Source organism: Hermetia illucens, chromosome 2 (assembly GCF_905115235.1).
Source record: "Hermetia illucens chromosome 2, iHerIll2.2.curated.20191125, whole genome shotgun sequence".
Taxonomy (NCBI): domain Eukaryota; kingdom Metazoa; phylum Arthropoda; class Insecta; order Diptera; family Stratiomyidae; genus Hermetia; species Hermetia illucens.
The window spans coordinates 9,111,912-9,130,407 of NC_051850.1; the positions used below are offsets into that span (position 1 = coordinate 9,111,912).

General features: G+C 46.2%; 1 protein-coding gene across 1 annotated transcript in view; it reads left to right on the top strand.

The window, feature by feature from the left end:
- Positions 1–18,496, top strand: part of LOC119647590 — a 122,287-nt gene that overhangs the window by 81,672 nt on the left and 22,119 nt on the right. Inside the window, exons 31-33 of the mRNA XM_038048604.1 lie at positions 4,275–4,463; positions 4,541–4,735; positions 4,835–4,958. Of these exons, the coding sequence (XP_037904532.1) occupies positions 4,275–4,463; positions 4,541–4,735; positions 4,835–4,958 (508 nt within the window). The remainder of the gene's footprint in view (positions 1–4,274; positions 4,464–4,540; positions 4,736–4,834; positions 4,959–18,496) is intronic.

Sequence of the window (18,496 nt, forward strand, 5' to 3'; positions counted from 1 at the left end):
ATTTGCTCACCTAGCACCTTTACCACCTGACCGCGAAGACTAGTCATTGTTTTGTCGCTAGATTTGTTTAACTCCAGCATCAGATCCTCCTTTTGCGTGCGCCTGATACGACTCAGACTCAGACTACCGCTCAGATCTGTCAATTCCAGATCGGCTTTGAATTTCCGAAAATATCGATGAGGTATCCTTTCATGAAAATAATGATTATCTCCGGACAAATCGTCCTTTTCCCTTTCTGCCCCCTTTGCCCATTCGTCGGGTTTACCGACTGTAGGCTCTTCCCCCTTTGCCAAAGTTGGGACCATAATCGAAGACCTACCCGGAACTTTTGTCGCCTTAGCTATCCTCGGCGAAAAGTCCTCCTTCTTCTTTGGCTCCTGTTGGGCACGAAGTGATTCAGTTATTCCATTCCTACTCGGTTTGCCCGCGTTCTAACCTGCCTTATGTTGGATAGGCGCCACATGCGTCTCCCCCATGAATTTGCCACATGATGCCTGGACGTTTTTTTCCTCACCACCCCAATATAAGACAACTTAATGCCAAGTATCAGAGCCTTGATATTTTGACGGATATTCCGACTCTCCTTACTGAGCTCATAAAGTTCATATATGCGGTCCCCCAATGAAACAAACGCTGTTGCAGTTTGCTGCCTTCCACGGTCGTTTTTTACAGTTTCGATATTTATGTCACTCCGAGGACTCTCCTTTCCGAGTCCTGCGACGAATCTCGACTGCCTAAGGGCAAAGTTGCCCTCAATGATTTCCTCCGAAGTTTTGAGCTTTTACGAAAGGATCGTATGTAGATCACATTTCCATTCCACTACGATCTCTTGTAGCATTAGATACCAAAGTAGCCAATTTTTTCACTACTCAGGCACTGCGGTCGCTGAATATCGACAGCTATGAGTTCGCTTGCCCACTTCCAAAAACCGCCGGTACTGGGTTTCCGTAGCCCTGCACCATAAAAAAGCTACCTTTCTCGTCCTCCATACTTGGTTTGATTTCTGGGTGTCCTTCCCATAGCCAATATTTATCCACGGGTGGGCGATTACTACCCGGGAGATTTGGCAACTCGACACAGGATCTATCCACCTAGTGTTGAACTCCCGCAAATATTAGCTGTTAGACCACCGACTAAATACTAACCTAAAGTCGGTTAAGCAAAATGCGCAGCACCACGTCAACACTACCGACTGTCGACGTTGGATCTGGCCAAGGCGTATCACCAAATCCCTGTTGCTCCTGAAGACATACCAAAAACGGTAATCTGCACATCTTTTGGACTCTTTGAGCTCACCAGGATGACTTTTGGCTTGTGCAATGCTGTCCTACCAGACTTAGACTTCTGTTTCAGTCTGGGCTCAAAATCAAAGAGTCCCGCGAGGTTGTGTGGTCTGCTGAGGCGTCCAAGCGTTTGAAACGGTCAAACAACAACTTGTTGATGCTGCACTACTAGAATTTTATCAACCATATGCACCCCTAGCTGTGCCGCTCTTCACTAACGGGTGAATCAAATCTGGCAACTGTTAAGCTTCTTTTCCGAACAACCCAACCTAGCTCAACGTAACTACAGCGTCTATAATCGTGAGCTACTTGCCGCGTACCTCTCTTTTAAATATTTCCGCTTCTCCCTTGAAGGCAGGCCATTCACCGTGTTCACGGACCGACAAAGCGTCTCCACGCCCACTTCGGCATTTGAGTTTGATAAGTCAGTTCACTTCCAACATCCAACACGGGTCTGGAAAAGACAACGTCGTTACGGACGCTTCATCATGAACCTTGAAACAACATTCTTCGCCGCCGTCAATTATAAGGTAATCACCGAGGCGCAGAAAGACGATGTAGAGCTTCAGAGCCCGAAGAGAAGCTCCAAATACAAGTTCAAGAAATTTTCCGTCTTCGACTCAAACTCCTACTTACTTTACGATAACTCAGACAAAGGACCTAGGGCGTAGTATTCCACGATGTACACGATCTTGTTGGTTAGTCACTGGAAAATACTTCTGGCCGTGTATGAACAAGGACGTAAACTTTTGGGCCAAACAATGTATCGCGTGCCAGAAGAGTAAAATCAGCAAGTACTTAAAAAAGGAGGTGGACATATTCCCTCGGTCGACCAAGCACTTCCACACCATCCACCTCGACATTGTTGGCCATTTGAAAGACTCGCACGGATACAAGTACTGCCCCACAATTATCGACGGGCGATAGCCTGAAGCAATACCTCTGACTGACATTACGGTACAATCAAGTATCAAGGCCCTTTTTCGAGAATGGATCCTGGACTTTGGTGTACCAGCCGTAATCATGACAGACGAGGGAATGCAGTTTGAGTCTATTCTTCTCTCGGAATTAGGCAAGCTCCTTGGTTTCAAACGTCACAGGACCACTGGAAACCATCTGCAGTGCAATGAGCTGCTGGAACGTTGGCACCGAATTTTAAAGGCCGCCTTAATGGTTCGCGATGATCCGCTGTGCTTGCGGTCCTTGCCTTTCGTCCTCATCGGCTCCTCACGGAGATGGGGGAGAATTCCCGCCATCCTTGTGCTAGATAACAGGGCAGGGCTAAGCGAATCCAGCATGTTACACCTACTGAAGGGCACGGTTTCGAAACTGAGGCCAACTCCACCTTCCCGATACACGACGCCGGAAGTCGACACCCCAGTGACTTCGACACATCTTCAGAGGTCGTCTTTGTCTTTAGGGTGGATGCTACTCGGCGGAACCTGAACCCACCATACGAGGGCCCCTTTAAAGTCCTGGAGCGAAGGGAGCACTTTTTCAAGCTTAATGTTCAGGACGGGACCAATTGGGCCTCCTTGTCAAGGTTGAAGGTCCAGACAGGCGCCCGCGAAGCTACAGGTTCGCCCGGTAACCCCATAAGCGAGATCACTTAATCGATCCAACGTTGAATTGGAAAAGGTCCGCGGCAAACAATTCAACAATAACGGAAAAAAGAGGTTGCAGTCATGCGTTTGGTTCGTCTTACGATAATACTTTGCGGAAGTTCTGGGCTGCATGGATAGACCACCACTTCAAAAATAACTTACGCAAGAAACAAGCTGACAGAAGAAGGTTGAGACATTGAACGTGTTCTTAAAGAAATTCTGGACCAAACTTCCGGCTGAGACAAAAGAGATGGCAAGGAGATCAAAATATGCTGTTGCTACCTCATACCATATGCGCTTTATGGACATTGAGCCATCAATACTGTATAATGTCAAACTACGCGAGCCCGCCAAAAGACTGAGCGAATCATACAAAGAAATCCCCCCTCTTCAATTTTGATCACTAAAGTGTTGAACGAAATAATGGTCAGAACAAACTTACAGGTGCAACAAATCTGGCGCTACTTGGATTACAAGATCCAACGAGCAAACTCTACAAACGCAGACTATCATCATACATGGGTAAGGAGCCGAAAAACGTAACAGCACCCATTTGCTAGCTGCGATGTCAACCACAACCTCCGCGAGTCCAATCAATGGCCAAGGTTTAGGCAGAACATCGGAGAGGGGGGGCAACCTGGAAGCAGATAGTACCCTGTATTGGAAGACTTAGCACAGTGCACCTCTCTTCTTTGAAGACCTGCCCGGAAACGTCAGGCATGTCTTCTTTTTGCGAATCCTTGCAAAAAACACAGCATTTTTTCGACGCACAAGTCTTGGCTTTGTACTCGCACCCACCCCATTTGTGCAAAGTGCTTCTTTGCAGCCCTTTAACTTAAATTGTAGTTGCTGTATTTTTTCGACGCTGCTTGGTCCATTTGGTTGTCACCTCGCGGAATTCTTCTTGCTACGTCATTGGCCCCGCACTTTTTGACCTTCTGTTGTCCTTGTTTTTCGGAGTCCATCCTCTCCGGGGAGATGACTTGCGCTTGTTGAGTTCGTCAATTGTTTTTTTCTGAGAAGGGAGAGTCATGCAGCTTTTGACGTGGCCGCCTTTCTGACCTCGACCCCGGTGGCGTGTCTCCTTTCTGGTTACCAGAACTGTCACCTTTCACGATACTACTCTCTCTCTCTACTAGGAAAGAAACCATTCTTAAGCTTCATAATCGACACATTTACGGTAGCGGTAGGCCTAAGGCAAGAGGACAAACACAAAGATGAAGGACAATCACGAAGCACAGAACAATATTTATGGTCAAAGTTGCGCCTGAATATGAAGTCCTGGAGAATCTTCTCTGCTCGAAGCTTCCTGTCTCTAATTTTTATTTTCTCTGATCTGTTCTAAACTTCCCAAACTTAAGATACCAATTTTGACCCATTTTTTAAGGATTGTGGCAACGTCAAAAATGGTGAATTCGTAGACGATGAATACGATCCCACCAAGTTCTACCTTTGTGTAAATGGTGACCTTACGTCATACGAATGTGAGCCAGGTCAAGTTTTTGACTTATCAAGATTAATATGCATTTCGAGCTCGCTGCTATCAACGACAACAGTTTCAACCCCCGAAGAGAAGGTAGGAAAAGCGATCATTTTGCTGCTCCAAAATTCTAAAATCAATTCCATTTCTATAAATGTTTTCCATCTTCCTAGGCATGCGGAACTATCCGAGCCGGAGAGTTTGCTGCCGATTACTTAGATTCAAGATATTTCTACGTTTGTTTGAATGGCTATCTTCAACGAAGGATATGTCCGCAGGACCAAGTTTTCTCTAAAACAATACTTATGTGTGTAGACCAAAGAACCACAGTTCTACCGAACAGACTGACAACGATTCCGGGAAAATCGGTGGGTATTTGCAAACTATAATCAAGTTTAGATACATGCATTTCAGATAGAATTTCCCCAGTGAAAACAATTAATATTTATTATTAATTCCCATTACAGTCCTGCAGGAATCTTCCATCTGGAGCCTATGCACGTCATGAAAGTGACAGCACGAAGTTCTATGTTTGTGTCCTGAATATGTTGCAGGAGGAACAGTGTCCACCAGGATATACATTTGACTCCAGTGAATTATATTGCAAGAAAACCACATCAGAATAAACCAAAATAAGGCAAGATAAATTTTAGTTTGCTTAACAGAATTCACTTTAATTTTGATGACTTTTTTATAGATACAAATAATAAGAAATAACAAAAGATACACACGCCTGCGTCATGGTTTGGAACTAAGTCCAACAGATGAGTTATTATTATTTAATTAAAAATTATAAACTTTTTTCCGTCAAATAAAAAAGATTGGTAGAGTCACTTACTTGGCTTTGAATTGTCCTTCCGGAATTCCATTTCTAAAAAGTAATAAAAAGAAGTCCAAAACCGAAAGATTTTTCCATTTTAATCTCTAGGATATCTTAGGATCAGTAAGTCCACACTAAAAGTACAATTTTAATCTCCTGTAAATTTGTTGGTTATGGTTGGTTTCGCACCAAACGTTCCAATTTTATGACCTATATTAGCTCCAATATTTAGTACTCCTAAACTGAACTTTAAAAACGGGAAGGGTTTCAGGAAATTTGGTAATAGTAGATATATACGATTCGGGGGTGACACCCCCGAGCTGCCCGAGCAAGTATTTTTGACCCCCTACCTGGTACAATACCTGCGTCTTAGTTAGTAACCTCGAGAAAGTTTCTCAGCTAAGAGCGAACTGCTAATGAGCCGGAACTCACTGGAAGTCTCCGGAGCCGTCGAAAGCTCTCTGTCGACGTCGATGGAGCCCTAGCGTCCAGCGAAAGACACAGCAAGGGCTGAAACACCCGACGAAACATCGAGATGCGTAAGCACAGATAAAGGCTAGCAGAGTGATGTGGCACCTGCGATGGAGGCGGAAACCCACTCCGTATCATGCAATGCAGATGTCGCAAAAGGAAGTACAGTCAGTGGAAACTATTGAAACTGACCAGATGACTCCGAGTATAAGCCGAGTGGAAGCGCTGTCGACTATTCTTATGAAAGCCGAAGAGGAAAGGCTAGTCAAGGAATAGCGCGGCAGTTGTGAACCCCATGCCGTCCGCGGCGTTCCTATAGAAAAACTTCAGGAAAGGCGTGAAAAATGGGCTGTTCGAGCTGGAGGAGCTCCTGGATAGAATTTCATATTATAGGCGGACGTGTAGTGTAACAGAAGATGAGTCAAAAGCAGAAGCAACCCGTCGCTGAGAACACCGCAAACACCAGACTAATCGTAGACCGCCAGTTGCAGGGCGAAGGGAAAAAACGAATGAAGGGTGGGGCATCTCAAAGAGACTTCACTCAGATACTCTCCTAGGCTGAAAAGAAGGACAAAAGACAACAAAACGCCGTCCCATCAGAAAAGCCTCTGACAAAATCAAGGCGAATATGAAGGATGGTGCACCGAAAAAAAAAGTGGGAGACGAAGGAGGACTATACCGTCAGCTTATTAAGCCTACTGAAGGCAAGACTTTAGCCGAAGCCCTCAGCGAAATCCATTATAGGATCAAGCCCGCAAATTACAAAACGGAAGTGTCTTCTATTCGGAAAACGAAGGGTGGTTGAATCCCCGTCGAATTACGTCCGATAACAACAGATATTTTCTGTGAAATGGTCAGGGAGTTAATGGGAGAGAAAGTTTTGGTTTCTAGCCTAGAACCTCTGGAAATCCGAGACCTTGGCTGCCTGACGGAAAAGAACAAGGTAGAAGAGGCCATCAAACGTGAATGTTCGGAAGTAACCAATATATCACCTCTGCGAACTCCCGGGGTCAACAACTCGCTGTATTGAAAGTTGCCAAGCAATACGCGTGGAATCTTCTTAACAGTGGTTTTTTTATCTGTAGGATACGAATCTGGCCCGCGTTACCCAATGTTACAGATGTTTTGATGTACACGTCTGCAGCCTGCCGGTGACCAGACAGGAGAACAACATGCTGCAGAAATGGCCAGACAGGGCATAAGGCGAATACCTGCAACGAAAAGAAGAGACGCGTTATATGCAGGGATCGTAGCCTGAAAGCTTGCGCACACTGCGGGCTCGGGGCGGAGTCTTGTCTTCAAAACAGAACCGTAAGAGCTAGAACGCGATCAACATGATCCGCATCCTACAGATAAATACGCACCGGAGTGTAATCGCTCACCAGTTGCTAGCGCAGTTCACTGCGGAGACCAAAGCTGATCTGGCGCTCATCATTGAGCAGTACCGAAACAGAGATACAGGTTCGTGGTACCCCGATATATCAGGTGCCGATGCCGTCCTTACGATTCTTCCCCAGGGTCGGGGGACGGTTTTCTCTGGGTGCTGTGCTTGGAAGTAACGTTTTTCAGTGTCTATCTAACGCCAAACGAGACAATGGCCAACTTTGGAGGACACAATATTCGGCACAGAGGGGCGGATCCTGCTCGCAGGTGACTTTAATGCCATGGCATTTGAATAGGGCATAACTTACCCAGACTCCAGAGGGAAAAGAATTCTCGAAATGGCAGCGAGAACAGGACTTGTGGTTTTAAGCACCGGATCCACCACAATGTCTTGGCGCCCAGGCTGCGAGGGAAGCTTTCCCGACGTAAAATTTGCGTCGGAATCGCTAGTGTCTCCGTTGGTTGGGCGGCGATTTCTGCAAGACTTTTCGGCAAGCGACCAACAATATATTGCTTTGGAAGTGGTTGGCACAAACTCTCGATGTGCGCCAGCCTGGCGCTCTGTACATGGAACGTCGCAAAGGCGAACACCAGGAGGTTTGTCGGAGCTATTGGAACAGATAGAGCCGCGTTGGGGTCCACTCCTGGGAATGATGGCACCGCAGCTGACACAGTCGTAAGTTGTGTTACGACTCTGTCTGCCTGCGAAGCTTCCATGTCCAGGAGGGGATCGAGACGTGGCGAACCATCTATGTAATGGTGGTCGGCGGAAATTACACAGATCCGGAACGAGTGCCACAGGTCTGCCGATGAACACAGCGTCTAAATGACCGGAAGGAGGCGTGAACCATAATGACCAAATACAGACTAGCTAAAGAAGACTCCGCAGCCCAATAAACAGGAGCAAAGCTCATTGCTGGCATGCTCTGGTCAACGAAGTGAATGGGAACTCGTGAAGACTCGGTTACAAAGTGGTGACCTGAAAAATCGAGATCTCGCGAAAACCCTGTTCACTTAAAGCCGAACAGGACACTATTCCCTGTGTAACCCGTTCGGGATGATAACAACAGTGCAGAGAGTGGTAACGAATGCCTACTTTTCTCTATAAAAAAGTTGGAAGAGGCAGCTCTCTCTATAAAAAACATACCCACTGCCTGAAAGAGGGCATTTTGCCTTCTCGTTGGAAGGTAGCGAGGTCAGTAAAGGTAATCCTGAGTCTTCATACCGATCATTTTGTGCGCTTCACACTGATGGGAAAGTGCTCGTAAAGCTCATCAGAAGCAAACTCGCTGAAGCGATACGTGCTGCCGGAGACTTATTCCCACGGGGTTTCGGCTTTAGAGTGAGGATATCCACAGTTGATACTGTCATACAGGTCATGGATACCGTTTGTTGGGCGGAGGTACACAGCCCCCAATCTCGACGGGTGGTGCTCCTCGTAACAGTTGGCGTCAGAAATGCCTTTAATTCCGTAAGATGGAAAGACATTCTCATCTCTTACGGATATTGAGGCATTATCTGAGGAACCGCTCTCTACTCTATGAGACGCTAGAGGGTCAGAGGAGGATATAGGCCACATCCGGGGGAGTGCAGCGATTCATCCTAGGGCCAAACCTCTGGAACACTTCCTATGATAGTCTGCTTACACTCAATATGCCAGAATAGTCGCGCCTGGTCGGTTATGCAGATGATGTAGCGGCGCTTGTTGCCGGACGTACTGTCGAACAGGCCCAAAGCAGACTTGACATATTTATGCAAAGGGTAAGCCGATCGATGGCAGCTCACGGTTTCAATCTTGCGCTGAAAAAAAACCGAAGTAGTCATCCTGACTAAAATGAAATTCCGACCCTGCATCCCACATCGATCAGCGAATTGGTAACCGAGTCAAAACCAGCGGTAAAGTAGCTTGGACTGACTTCTGGCTCAAAGCTGAGCTGTTTCGAGCAAGCGGACAAGGCTGGACAAGCTGGAGTTTCGCCCTTAAGTCTGTTATTGACAAATATTAGGGGTCCCACGTCTAGCAGGCGACATCTCCTGATGAGTTCAACGCAGTCTATTCTGCTCTCAGGCGCAGGGGTATCGGCTGCCACTCTTGGCAAGGAGGTGGTATATCGTAAGTGTCTTACACAGCATAGGCAAAGGCCCATAGATCAAGAAATTACTAGAAAGCAATCACTTACGAGACGCTAAGCATCTAGTTGAGTACAAGAAACGATGAGTTTTTAAAGTGTACTACCAAGGAAGGGATAGGAAAGCACTTAGGAGGACTTAGGAGCACTTGCTTCCAGGGAATGGGCATATAATCCGAAGATTGAAAGAAGAGGTGAAGCGTACGCCAACCAGAGAACAAAGTTGACAACATAACCTCCTCGACGATTACCTACCGTGTCGTGGTGAGGGAGCTCATTAAGGAGGATTCTCTGGGAAACCAGAAGTATTATGGTGTTACCTTTGGTTTCCCGGAGGACCCTTCTTACTGAGCTCCCTCACCACGACAAGGTAGGTAATCGTCGGGGGAATGATTTATTGTAAAGAAGAGCACTAAGCCGTAATCAAAACCCCAAGCCAAGGTGTGACTACCGTACCGAGGACTGGAATGGTCACAGGGGTTAAGATGTGGCCGTGAATGATGAACTCTGACTACCAGGCAACCCCTAATTTTAACTAGCCTTTTTTCGGCAAAAAGGGGCCCTCTCGCGATCGACTTATTTTCCTTGGTAAAACAAAGGCCATGGCAGTCAACCAAGATGTACCTAAAAACTAAAGGAAATCAACAGCACTTTCATCATGACTGAGTCTAGAGTCAGATTCGCCACTTATTCAACTGGCAACCAACCCTATTGGGACCCAGTCATTAATGGACGAGCTGAAACAGTCCCCTTCTGCCAGCATTCTTGACCCTGGGATCCAATCGACGCCACCTGCTGAGGCTAGAGTCTTATCTACATGCAGATGCTTGCCTTGGGGTAGTAAACAGCCTCCTGGCGAGCAGGTTTTGCCTCCAGTCAAAAAGCCTTCGGGCAAACCACCTCAGACCAAACCGCCTCCGAGCAAACCGACTCCGGCCAAACCGCCTCCAGGCAAAACACAACCTCGGCTTGTGCCAATGTTGAAGGAAAAGAATCGTCTGGGGAATCTGCGGCTAAGGGTAAACCAAAGCGGCAGCGGTTTTCTGACGACCCCAACTCTTCGTCTCAAATGGCTGAAAAGAAGGCTCGGTCGGCACCGACTAAGTTTTCATTTGCAGCCAAGGCTACCGAAGCCCACAGATGGGTCTTGTATGACGACACCGATCCTTCTGGTTGCGATACAGAGCAGTGTGAGCAACTTAGGAGGAAACTCCTCCTAGCAGTTAGAACCGCATCCTTGTAAACGAATGCCTTAGACAGTACTGCTCCACCTTCAATGATGTGGGTTTCCGAACTACGATCGCTTGGAAAGTGCTTTCTCTGGCTTCCGGAAGAGGAGCGTAATGTTGCTGAGGTTCTGAGAAGAATAACCTCAACACCTGGATGCTACTGAGTTAGCAAAGCAGGCGGAAGAGACGATAGGCCAAGAACTTCAACATCAACGCGAGATAATCGAGGCTACTGGAGTGTCTGATAGGAACCGAATTGCAGGTTCTCAATTTGGGTAATGAACCCGCTTTCTTCAACAGTGGCATCCCCTGACATTGTCCCTTGACTCTTGTTGGAGAGTGGAGAGTATCAAACGATATCACACTCTTGGATTACAGGCTCAGTATAGGACTGCGATAGGTAAGACCTGGAGATTTTCATCAAAACGGATTCATTTTGATGTATGCGTGCATCGTCCGGTGGCCGAGATTGAACTTTGCTAACAGCAGGAAGTTGCTGACGCAGATTCAGCAGCCCGGTTGCCTAAGTATTACTGGTGCAATGAGTGGTACGCCGTCACCCCACTCGAAGCTATTCTAAATTTACCCCCGATCCATTTGGAGGTGAAACGGAAAGCAACCAACAACGCATATAGGCAATTGGCACGTGGAAAGGCCGCCACATACGGTCATGCGTCCATCTGGAAATCATATGGTCTCCAGCCGACCGATCATATGGTTTCCAGCGTTTGGCATCCGGCCATCTACTGTCAAGTCTACTCTGAAGGCGGAAATAGCAGAACGGAGAAACTTGAACTTCTGGCAGCAGGCGAAAATCTTTGTGAAAGAATCCGGGGCCGCTGAAGCAGCGCTTTTGTTGTCCCTCAAAAAGTTTGGTCATGAAAACCCTAGTAGGGCTTTCAACGGGGCACTGGACATTAAACTACCACTTGGAAAAAATCGGAGTGGTGGTCTCGGGCATATGCCGCCAATGCTATCCCACCTCCTCAGACCTCAGACGGAGATACCTTGGTAAGATTTTCTTCAACGAAAAGTCTGCGCTTTCTCTGTCTCTGGAGAATGTTCTCAGATTCGCGAAAGCCTGCGAACGTCGTCGGCGAGAGGCTGATGAATAGGCGTTCTTCGGGGATAGTACAATGGACCTAGCGAAGGTCTAATTTCTTGGAGCCGAGGCTCCCCCCACTAAACTAAACTAACTACAATAAATCAACAGGTGAGCAAGGAGTGGGTAATGTCCTTCAAATGGACTCTTGCATTCGTGTGAAGTCTCATCGGGGTTCATCCCTAGCAGCAAAACAAAACTTTGAGTTCTGGAAGGAGCAGAGAGCTTATCCTTAGTCCTTTTTATTGTCATTTTATTTTTTATTGTCTTCCGAATCCTATCTAATCTTCTTGAACTTTCTTTAACAAGCTCTTTTCTACATGTATGTCATATTTTCTGGACTGTCTGACTCACATGACCAGCAATAGTCAATTGACAACTGCGAACACCTAGTACTACCTCGGATTGAAAAAAATCTTAAAGATACCTACAACAATCGAAAGCTCGGATCTCTTAAGATAAAAGATTCCAATCCAGTGACTCCACAATAAAGTCATTCTTTCATTCACAACATCTAAATCCAGTCTCTCTTGAATTGCTCAGACTCTCCTGACTGAAGCCCCTTATCAAGCATACATACTTCGGCGTGAGGATGTCGCAATGGCTTTATCTTCAAATTACCGAAAATGTTCAAAAGCATGTTTAACATTTCCACATAATTCAACACATTAGAGTCGGCATTCAATAGTTCCCTCTTTTATCTGCTGTAATTGAATTCACGAATTCATCAAATAGGAGTAACGTGAGAAAATAATATTGACGATAACGAGCGAAACAATTTGTAAAAATTTGTTATCTTGAAATTCAGACTATGTCGCTTCCTGCGTGCTGGGGAGACCAGAATAGACCATTTTTGGGGAGACCATTTATTCGTCGACCTGATTGGGTGGTGCGTATCAGGAAGACTCATTTTTAGCCTAATTTAAATGCATTTCGATGTGACTGGAACCATGTTGTAGACAAGATGACACACATATATTGAGGCTGATGAAATTCTGAAAAAGGAATACATCTATCTTCTTTGGCAAAATCTTTAGATATAGAAGTTAATTATCTACTGCAAAAGACTCAGTTCATATCCAAGACGAAATTACCACGATCTGTGCAGGCTACAAAATTGTCACTGAAGAAATTCTAAGGTCTAAGCCCTGAAGTATGATCCTTTTGACCCCTAAATGGGGCATACAATGACGACCAAACCTCCGAATCACTATTGCCGGTTCGGTGAAATATATTTCAGCTCCCTCCATGCCTTCCCAAGAAGCTTGCACTTTCCCTTCACTGCTCTGTAACAAGTGTTTCTGGGACCGCAGACAAGTGGCGGCAAAGGCTTGGAGCTGCACAGCAACAACAATGGTCACTTGCCACTAGAAACACAGAAAAGACATTAGCGCGAAAAGTCCTAATTAGAAGGTGGTGTTAAAACAGCAGCCACATCAAGTTCGGTGTCCCCTTCGACGGAAACAACGTTTTTTACTCATTAATGCCAATAGAAAGAATGTTTTGACCACTCGTATTCAAGAAACGGTATACCATCCTCTCCAAGTCTAGAGCCATTGAACCAGTGGATAGATATCATCAGCGTTGTCACGGTGTTTGAAGAAAAATGTCCTCCGAATAAGACAGCATAGACCACTCACCGATAACGAGGGAAACATAATATACCAGGCAAGATACGTCAATGGTGAGCTTGCCCTCAACTTCAGATTCTTTGCTGTTTTATCTTTGTAAGCAATAGCACGCGCAGCATTATTTCTGACTCCGGAATATCCCTCCTGGGAGGAGCGTCGCTGATGAACTTCCCATTGACGCAGTCCTCAAGATGATCCACCAAGTCTTCAACTACGCCATCGCTTCATCTTAGGCAGGGTCTGCCTCGTCTTCTTTTTCTACCATAGATATTGCCCTTATAGACTTTCCGGGCTGGATCATCCTCATCCATACGGATTAAGTGACCCGCCCACCATAACCTATTGAGCCGGATTTTATTCACAACCAGACAGCCGTGGTATCCCTCATAGATTTTGTCGTTATGTAGACTACGGAATTGTCCATCCTCATGTAGGAGGCCAAAAATTCTTCAGAGGATTCTTCTCCCGAACGCGGCCAAGAGTTCGCAATTTTTCTTGCTAAGAACCCAAGCCTCCGAGGAATACATCAGGACTGGTAAGATCATTGTCTTGTACAGTACGAGCTTTGATCCTATGGTGAGACGTTTCGAGCGGTCGCAATCGCTCCTTAGGGAAGCTTGCAATTTCCATAAGATCAGCTATAAGGGGGATCCTTGTAAAGTGTACCTTCCTCCTCTTCGACTGCACGTCATCGGGGATTCTTTCCTTCACTAAATCGTCGATTTGCGTCGACCATCCAGTTCTTTCGTAATGCGGTGTATAGTTCTGAAAACATAATTATTTCAGCCGGTTCTGCCTACCCAATTTCTGCCTAAATTCCCTTTTATCGTGGTGGATACTATTCCGCATTTCCCCCGACTATCCCCTGCTGTGATATCGGAGCTGAAGCACATAATGTTCGCCGGTACTTGGGAAGGCAATAATTCCATCCCCCAGATTCTACGCGCCCCTTCAGTTCATCCCAAACGACTTGGGTTGCGCCGAAGACAGGAGCACTTTCAAGGGCTGAATATTCTCCAACGAGCTGTTCCAGATGTGTGTCTTCCGGTCAGGAAAATAGGCTCCTCACTACGCCAAATGACAGTCATGTCACAATAGTGGACCGTGTTAAACAACAAAGATCTCCGCCGCTACATTAGAAATTGGAGAAGTTAGCTACGAACTAACACAGTTCCTATGTGGACACCGATATCTTTAACGCTTCGAACGTAATGACTCCCAAACTGCCTATCTGGCGAATTGATTGCGCAGGATATGGAGTATGTTACTTTCAAACAACTAAGATTTTCCGAATAACTAGGAAAACGATGGACAAATTCTTAGGGACGATCTAGAATATTCTAAGAAAGGAAAATAATAAATGACAACATGAACAGTCAAACAGCAATAAACAAGTTTCAGCAAAGTTAAAAAGAAGGTCATCGAGCTCTCTTTAGAATCCAAGAAGGACAGACTGAACGGGCAGTGAATAGGTCACGCTTTAAAACTGGACAACAACTGCCTCGTGGTGGAATCAACGACGAGACAGGTGTTCACGGAAGCTTGGAGCTGTTGAGTAATGATATTTACTTTCCATATGCTACCCCCATATAACAACACAGAAAGAACACTAATACAAAACAGCCTTAATTTGATGTTGGTGTTGAGATAACCCCATTTCCAGATTTTGGACAGGGTAGCGAAAGCGCATCTAGCGCTGTTAATGGTTAGGGCAATATCCAGTTCATTCCTACCGTCCGCAGAAATTACACTTCCTTGACGTACAGTTACCTTCGCCCCATGCAGAGAGGGGTCATGGTTTTGTCGCTGTTTATCTTAAGCCCAACTCCATTTCCATTTCTTTCTAAATCCAGAGGCATTTGGCCAAAGTCCATGACCCGGTAAGAGGGCAAACCGATATCATCAGTGTAGTCGAGGTGGTTGAGAAAAGATGTCATAGTCGATTGGATTCATCCTGGTCCTCCGGACATAGCAGCACGAAGAACGTCACCGATAATAAGACGAAATAATAACAGTGATAAGATACAACCCTGGTGGATTCCGCTTTGGATCTCTAAATCCTTTAAGCTTCTACCTCGGTGCTGCAGCCAGTTCTCTGCTGAGATGTTCATTGATGCATCACAGGATTCATCTTTTTCTTCAGACTTTGTCCCGTTCACAGCCATGGTCGGATCATCGTGATCGGTTTCGCCACTTTATTTTATCAAATGCCTAATCTGGATGCAATCGCGAGGCTTTTAAATACTCATCCAGCGTATCAAGCCAACGCTGTTTCGGCTGACCTTTTAGTCGTTTACCAACTTCGATGTTCAGACCAATCTTGACAAGTGAATTCTCGTTAGCGCGAATTAAGTGACCATACCATCGAAGACGCCTTTCTCGCAGTTTTTCCACGATCAGTGCAACCCCATATCGACCCCGAATATCCTTATTTCGGATGTGATCGAAACGTGGCACGCTATTCGTCCAACGCAACATCTTCGTCTCCATTACCGCAAGACGCCGTTCATTGATTTTTGTAGTCGGCCACGGTCAGAACCATAGAGAGCGACAGGACAGACGACATTGCGCTAAATTTTAGATTTGAGACGTTCGTTGACCGGGAGACAGGTGAGGAGAGGAACGGCAAGAGACAGGGTGCAGACTACATCCACTAATCAGGGAGACGAAGATAGAGAGACTGCGGAAAGGAGTGGCAGAATAAATCACAAGATAGTTAGAGGTAGTTAGTAGAGGAGTTATAGAATTGAATAAAAGGAGAAGTTAGCTGAACGGGACTGCGAATGTGAGAGCAGAATAGATTGAGGTTTCCGCGCTTTAAAGAATCTTCAACACTAACCAAATATTCGCTTCGGGACTTACTCGTAAGTATTAAGGATTTGACCGAGGAAGGCAAAGCGTCGAAAAAGTGAAGTCAGCATAGGTTCTAGAAGGTAGGAACTTCTTTCTGATACTAAATTTGTTTGTAGGCTTCAGTGGTGAATCAGACATTGTAACAACGTAGACAGCCAGGAAAGGAAATCACGTAACAGGAAAGAAGATGTGATAACGCGGTACAGAAAGTGCTGACCACACGTTAATTAAGAGAAGAGAGGAGCCAGGGGCTGAGTTCAGACTTCCGAAATTTATCTTGGGAAAGTTAAACTTGGCAGGCATGCAGGCGACAGCCATATGTAACTTTGGACGCAACTATCACTCTGTCGGGAGAGCCATCCTTGGTGAGCTTCAACCTCGCGAGAGGTTATGGAATTATGTTGGTCCTGCTTCTGACGTAGACCAGAATATCATCGGAAGTGGTGAAATAAGCTGGCCCCGATGCGAGCATTTGTTTCGGTAGTAAGGCAAAGTTCGGGAGGGAACCGCTGGAGCGACATGGGATCAGGATGACTGTAGTTGTGGCCTGCAATTCAGCAGTGGCAGATGCCGATGAACGCGCTGATGCAGCGGCAGTAGGACGACCTTTGGAGCTACATAGCATAGTTGACGGCGAGTAGAGAACGTGCCCCTCGTATGGGAGGCGATTGTTACGGATAGTTTAGCTTGAAGGCACTGTCAGAATGGTGCAATCTTTTGTAGCAGCACTACATAGCAAACAAAGCCGAGAATTAATCGACCAGGACGGCTTAGGTATGGCGCCAGTATTGTTAGTTGCAGTCCAGGCTATATGCAGAGCCAAGCAGGGGCGTCTCAGAAGCCGAGATTACACTGATATTCGATGAGGCAGCAGATTGGCTGATGACAGTGAAATCAACGGTAAAGTAGCCTTGTGACTATTGGCTTATTTGTAATGAAAATTGTTCATAGGCAGTGAATGTAGTTGTTTTTGCGTTTGTACCTATACAACACTGGCTTTCAGGAAAATATGTGAAGCAAAACAGTAGCTAGGGTAGGTACATAACAGGGGCCGTACCAACGAGCTCAATTAGCGCTGTGGTGGACCGTTTTGTTAACACAAGCTCCTAAGATCGTGGCTGCTGCTATGAGAGTAAGGAAGCAGGATCCAGCCGGGTCAGGTCTTCAGACCCAGCCCGTAGCATTCATGAAGGAAAAAAGCAGCTCTCCCATCCTGCACCTAGAAATCTTTCTGATATCCCTGAAGAATGATTTACCTAGCGTCCGTAGTCTGGCTCTAGCTAGAGCTAGACAATCGCAGAGGAAGTGCCTGATGGTTTCCCCTTTACTCCGCAGCTCCGGCAATACGAATTGTAGGATATTTAACAGGGCATGAGACTTTAAAGGAAGCATCGAATGCTTTTTCCACAGCCCTGACCTTTGACGTCAACTCGTCTGCGTGCCAATCTTACCAATTTGTGCACCGGAGATTTTGTTCTGCGGTCTCTAATGGGTTTGGAGACCTCTGCAGTGAAATCTAGACTGAAAAGTATCCAACTATAATCTGAGAAGTATCTCTGGTCAGACACTCTCGAATTCGCCACCATAAGAATCCCATTGTCTGTTAGTAGGGCGATATCAAGGACCTATTCCCACCCGTCACAGTTCTCCGAGCTGGCCAAATGGAAGGTTTTTGTACTGCCCCTGTTACCAATAGACTTGTATTAATAATAAAATCAAAGAATGACTCACATCTTTCCTTGATTTCCCAGCTGCCCCAAAGCCTATGCCGTCGCAGCCGACCAACAGGTTGGCCTTCTTTGCTGGTATGGTGCTCGTCAAATGTTGTAATCCTTTTAGCGGATCTGGTTGGTCATGAGCCATGTAAGCTGAAAAAATATTCTCTTTCTCTGCCCGCGCCTGTTCCACTTTGACCACTACCAGGTCACTGGTACTCAGGTCCCGATACAGAATAGCTCGGCGATACATATCTTAAGTCTGTCCTGATCAGCGTCTCTTGTGGTATCGAATAAATTATAATACTTGCTTGGGAGCCCTTTGATGGTTCGCTCCCCTCCCATTCAAGGCTCCTATATTAGTGCGATGTCGATGTCTTCCTCTGGAAGGAAGACATGCAGATTAGCCGAGGAGCACTTCGAGTGCTGGAGATTTATCTGCGTTACCCTAAGCATGATCTGCTTGTGTAGGGGGTTCGTCAGTTTCTGTCGATTCTCACTTCCTCCAACAGCTCATTGGCGGCGTCGATGGGATGCAGATCATCGTCCGGTTTTGCAGGAGGGCACACTTTCACTTTTGTGTTGCTGACTTCGAACCGCACTTTATAGTCTACCCTTTCCAGTGTCTGCAGATACTCTCCGTTAATACGGTCAAGAAAGGTTATTTGCTCGTCTGGGTTTCCTTGTCCTTGGTAACCGCCCAGTTGTCAATGGGAATCCTGGGATTTTGGAGCTGCAGGGATTAGAAGAGCTTGTCCTTATCCATGCGGATCTTCCGCAACCCGAAGCGAGCGGC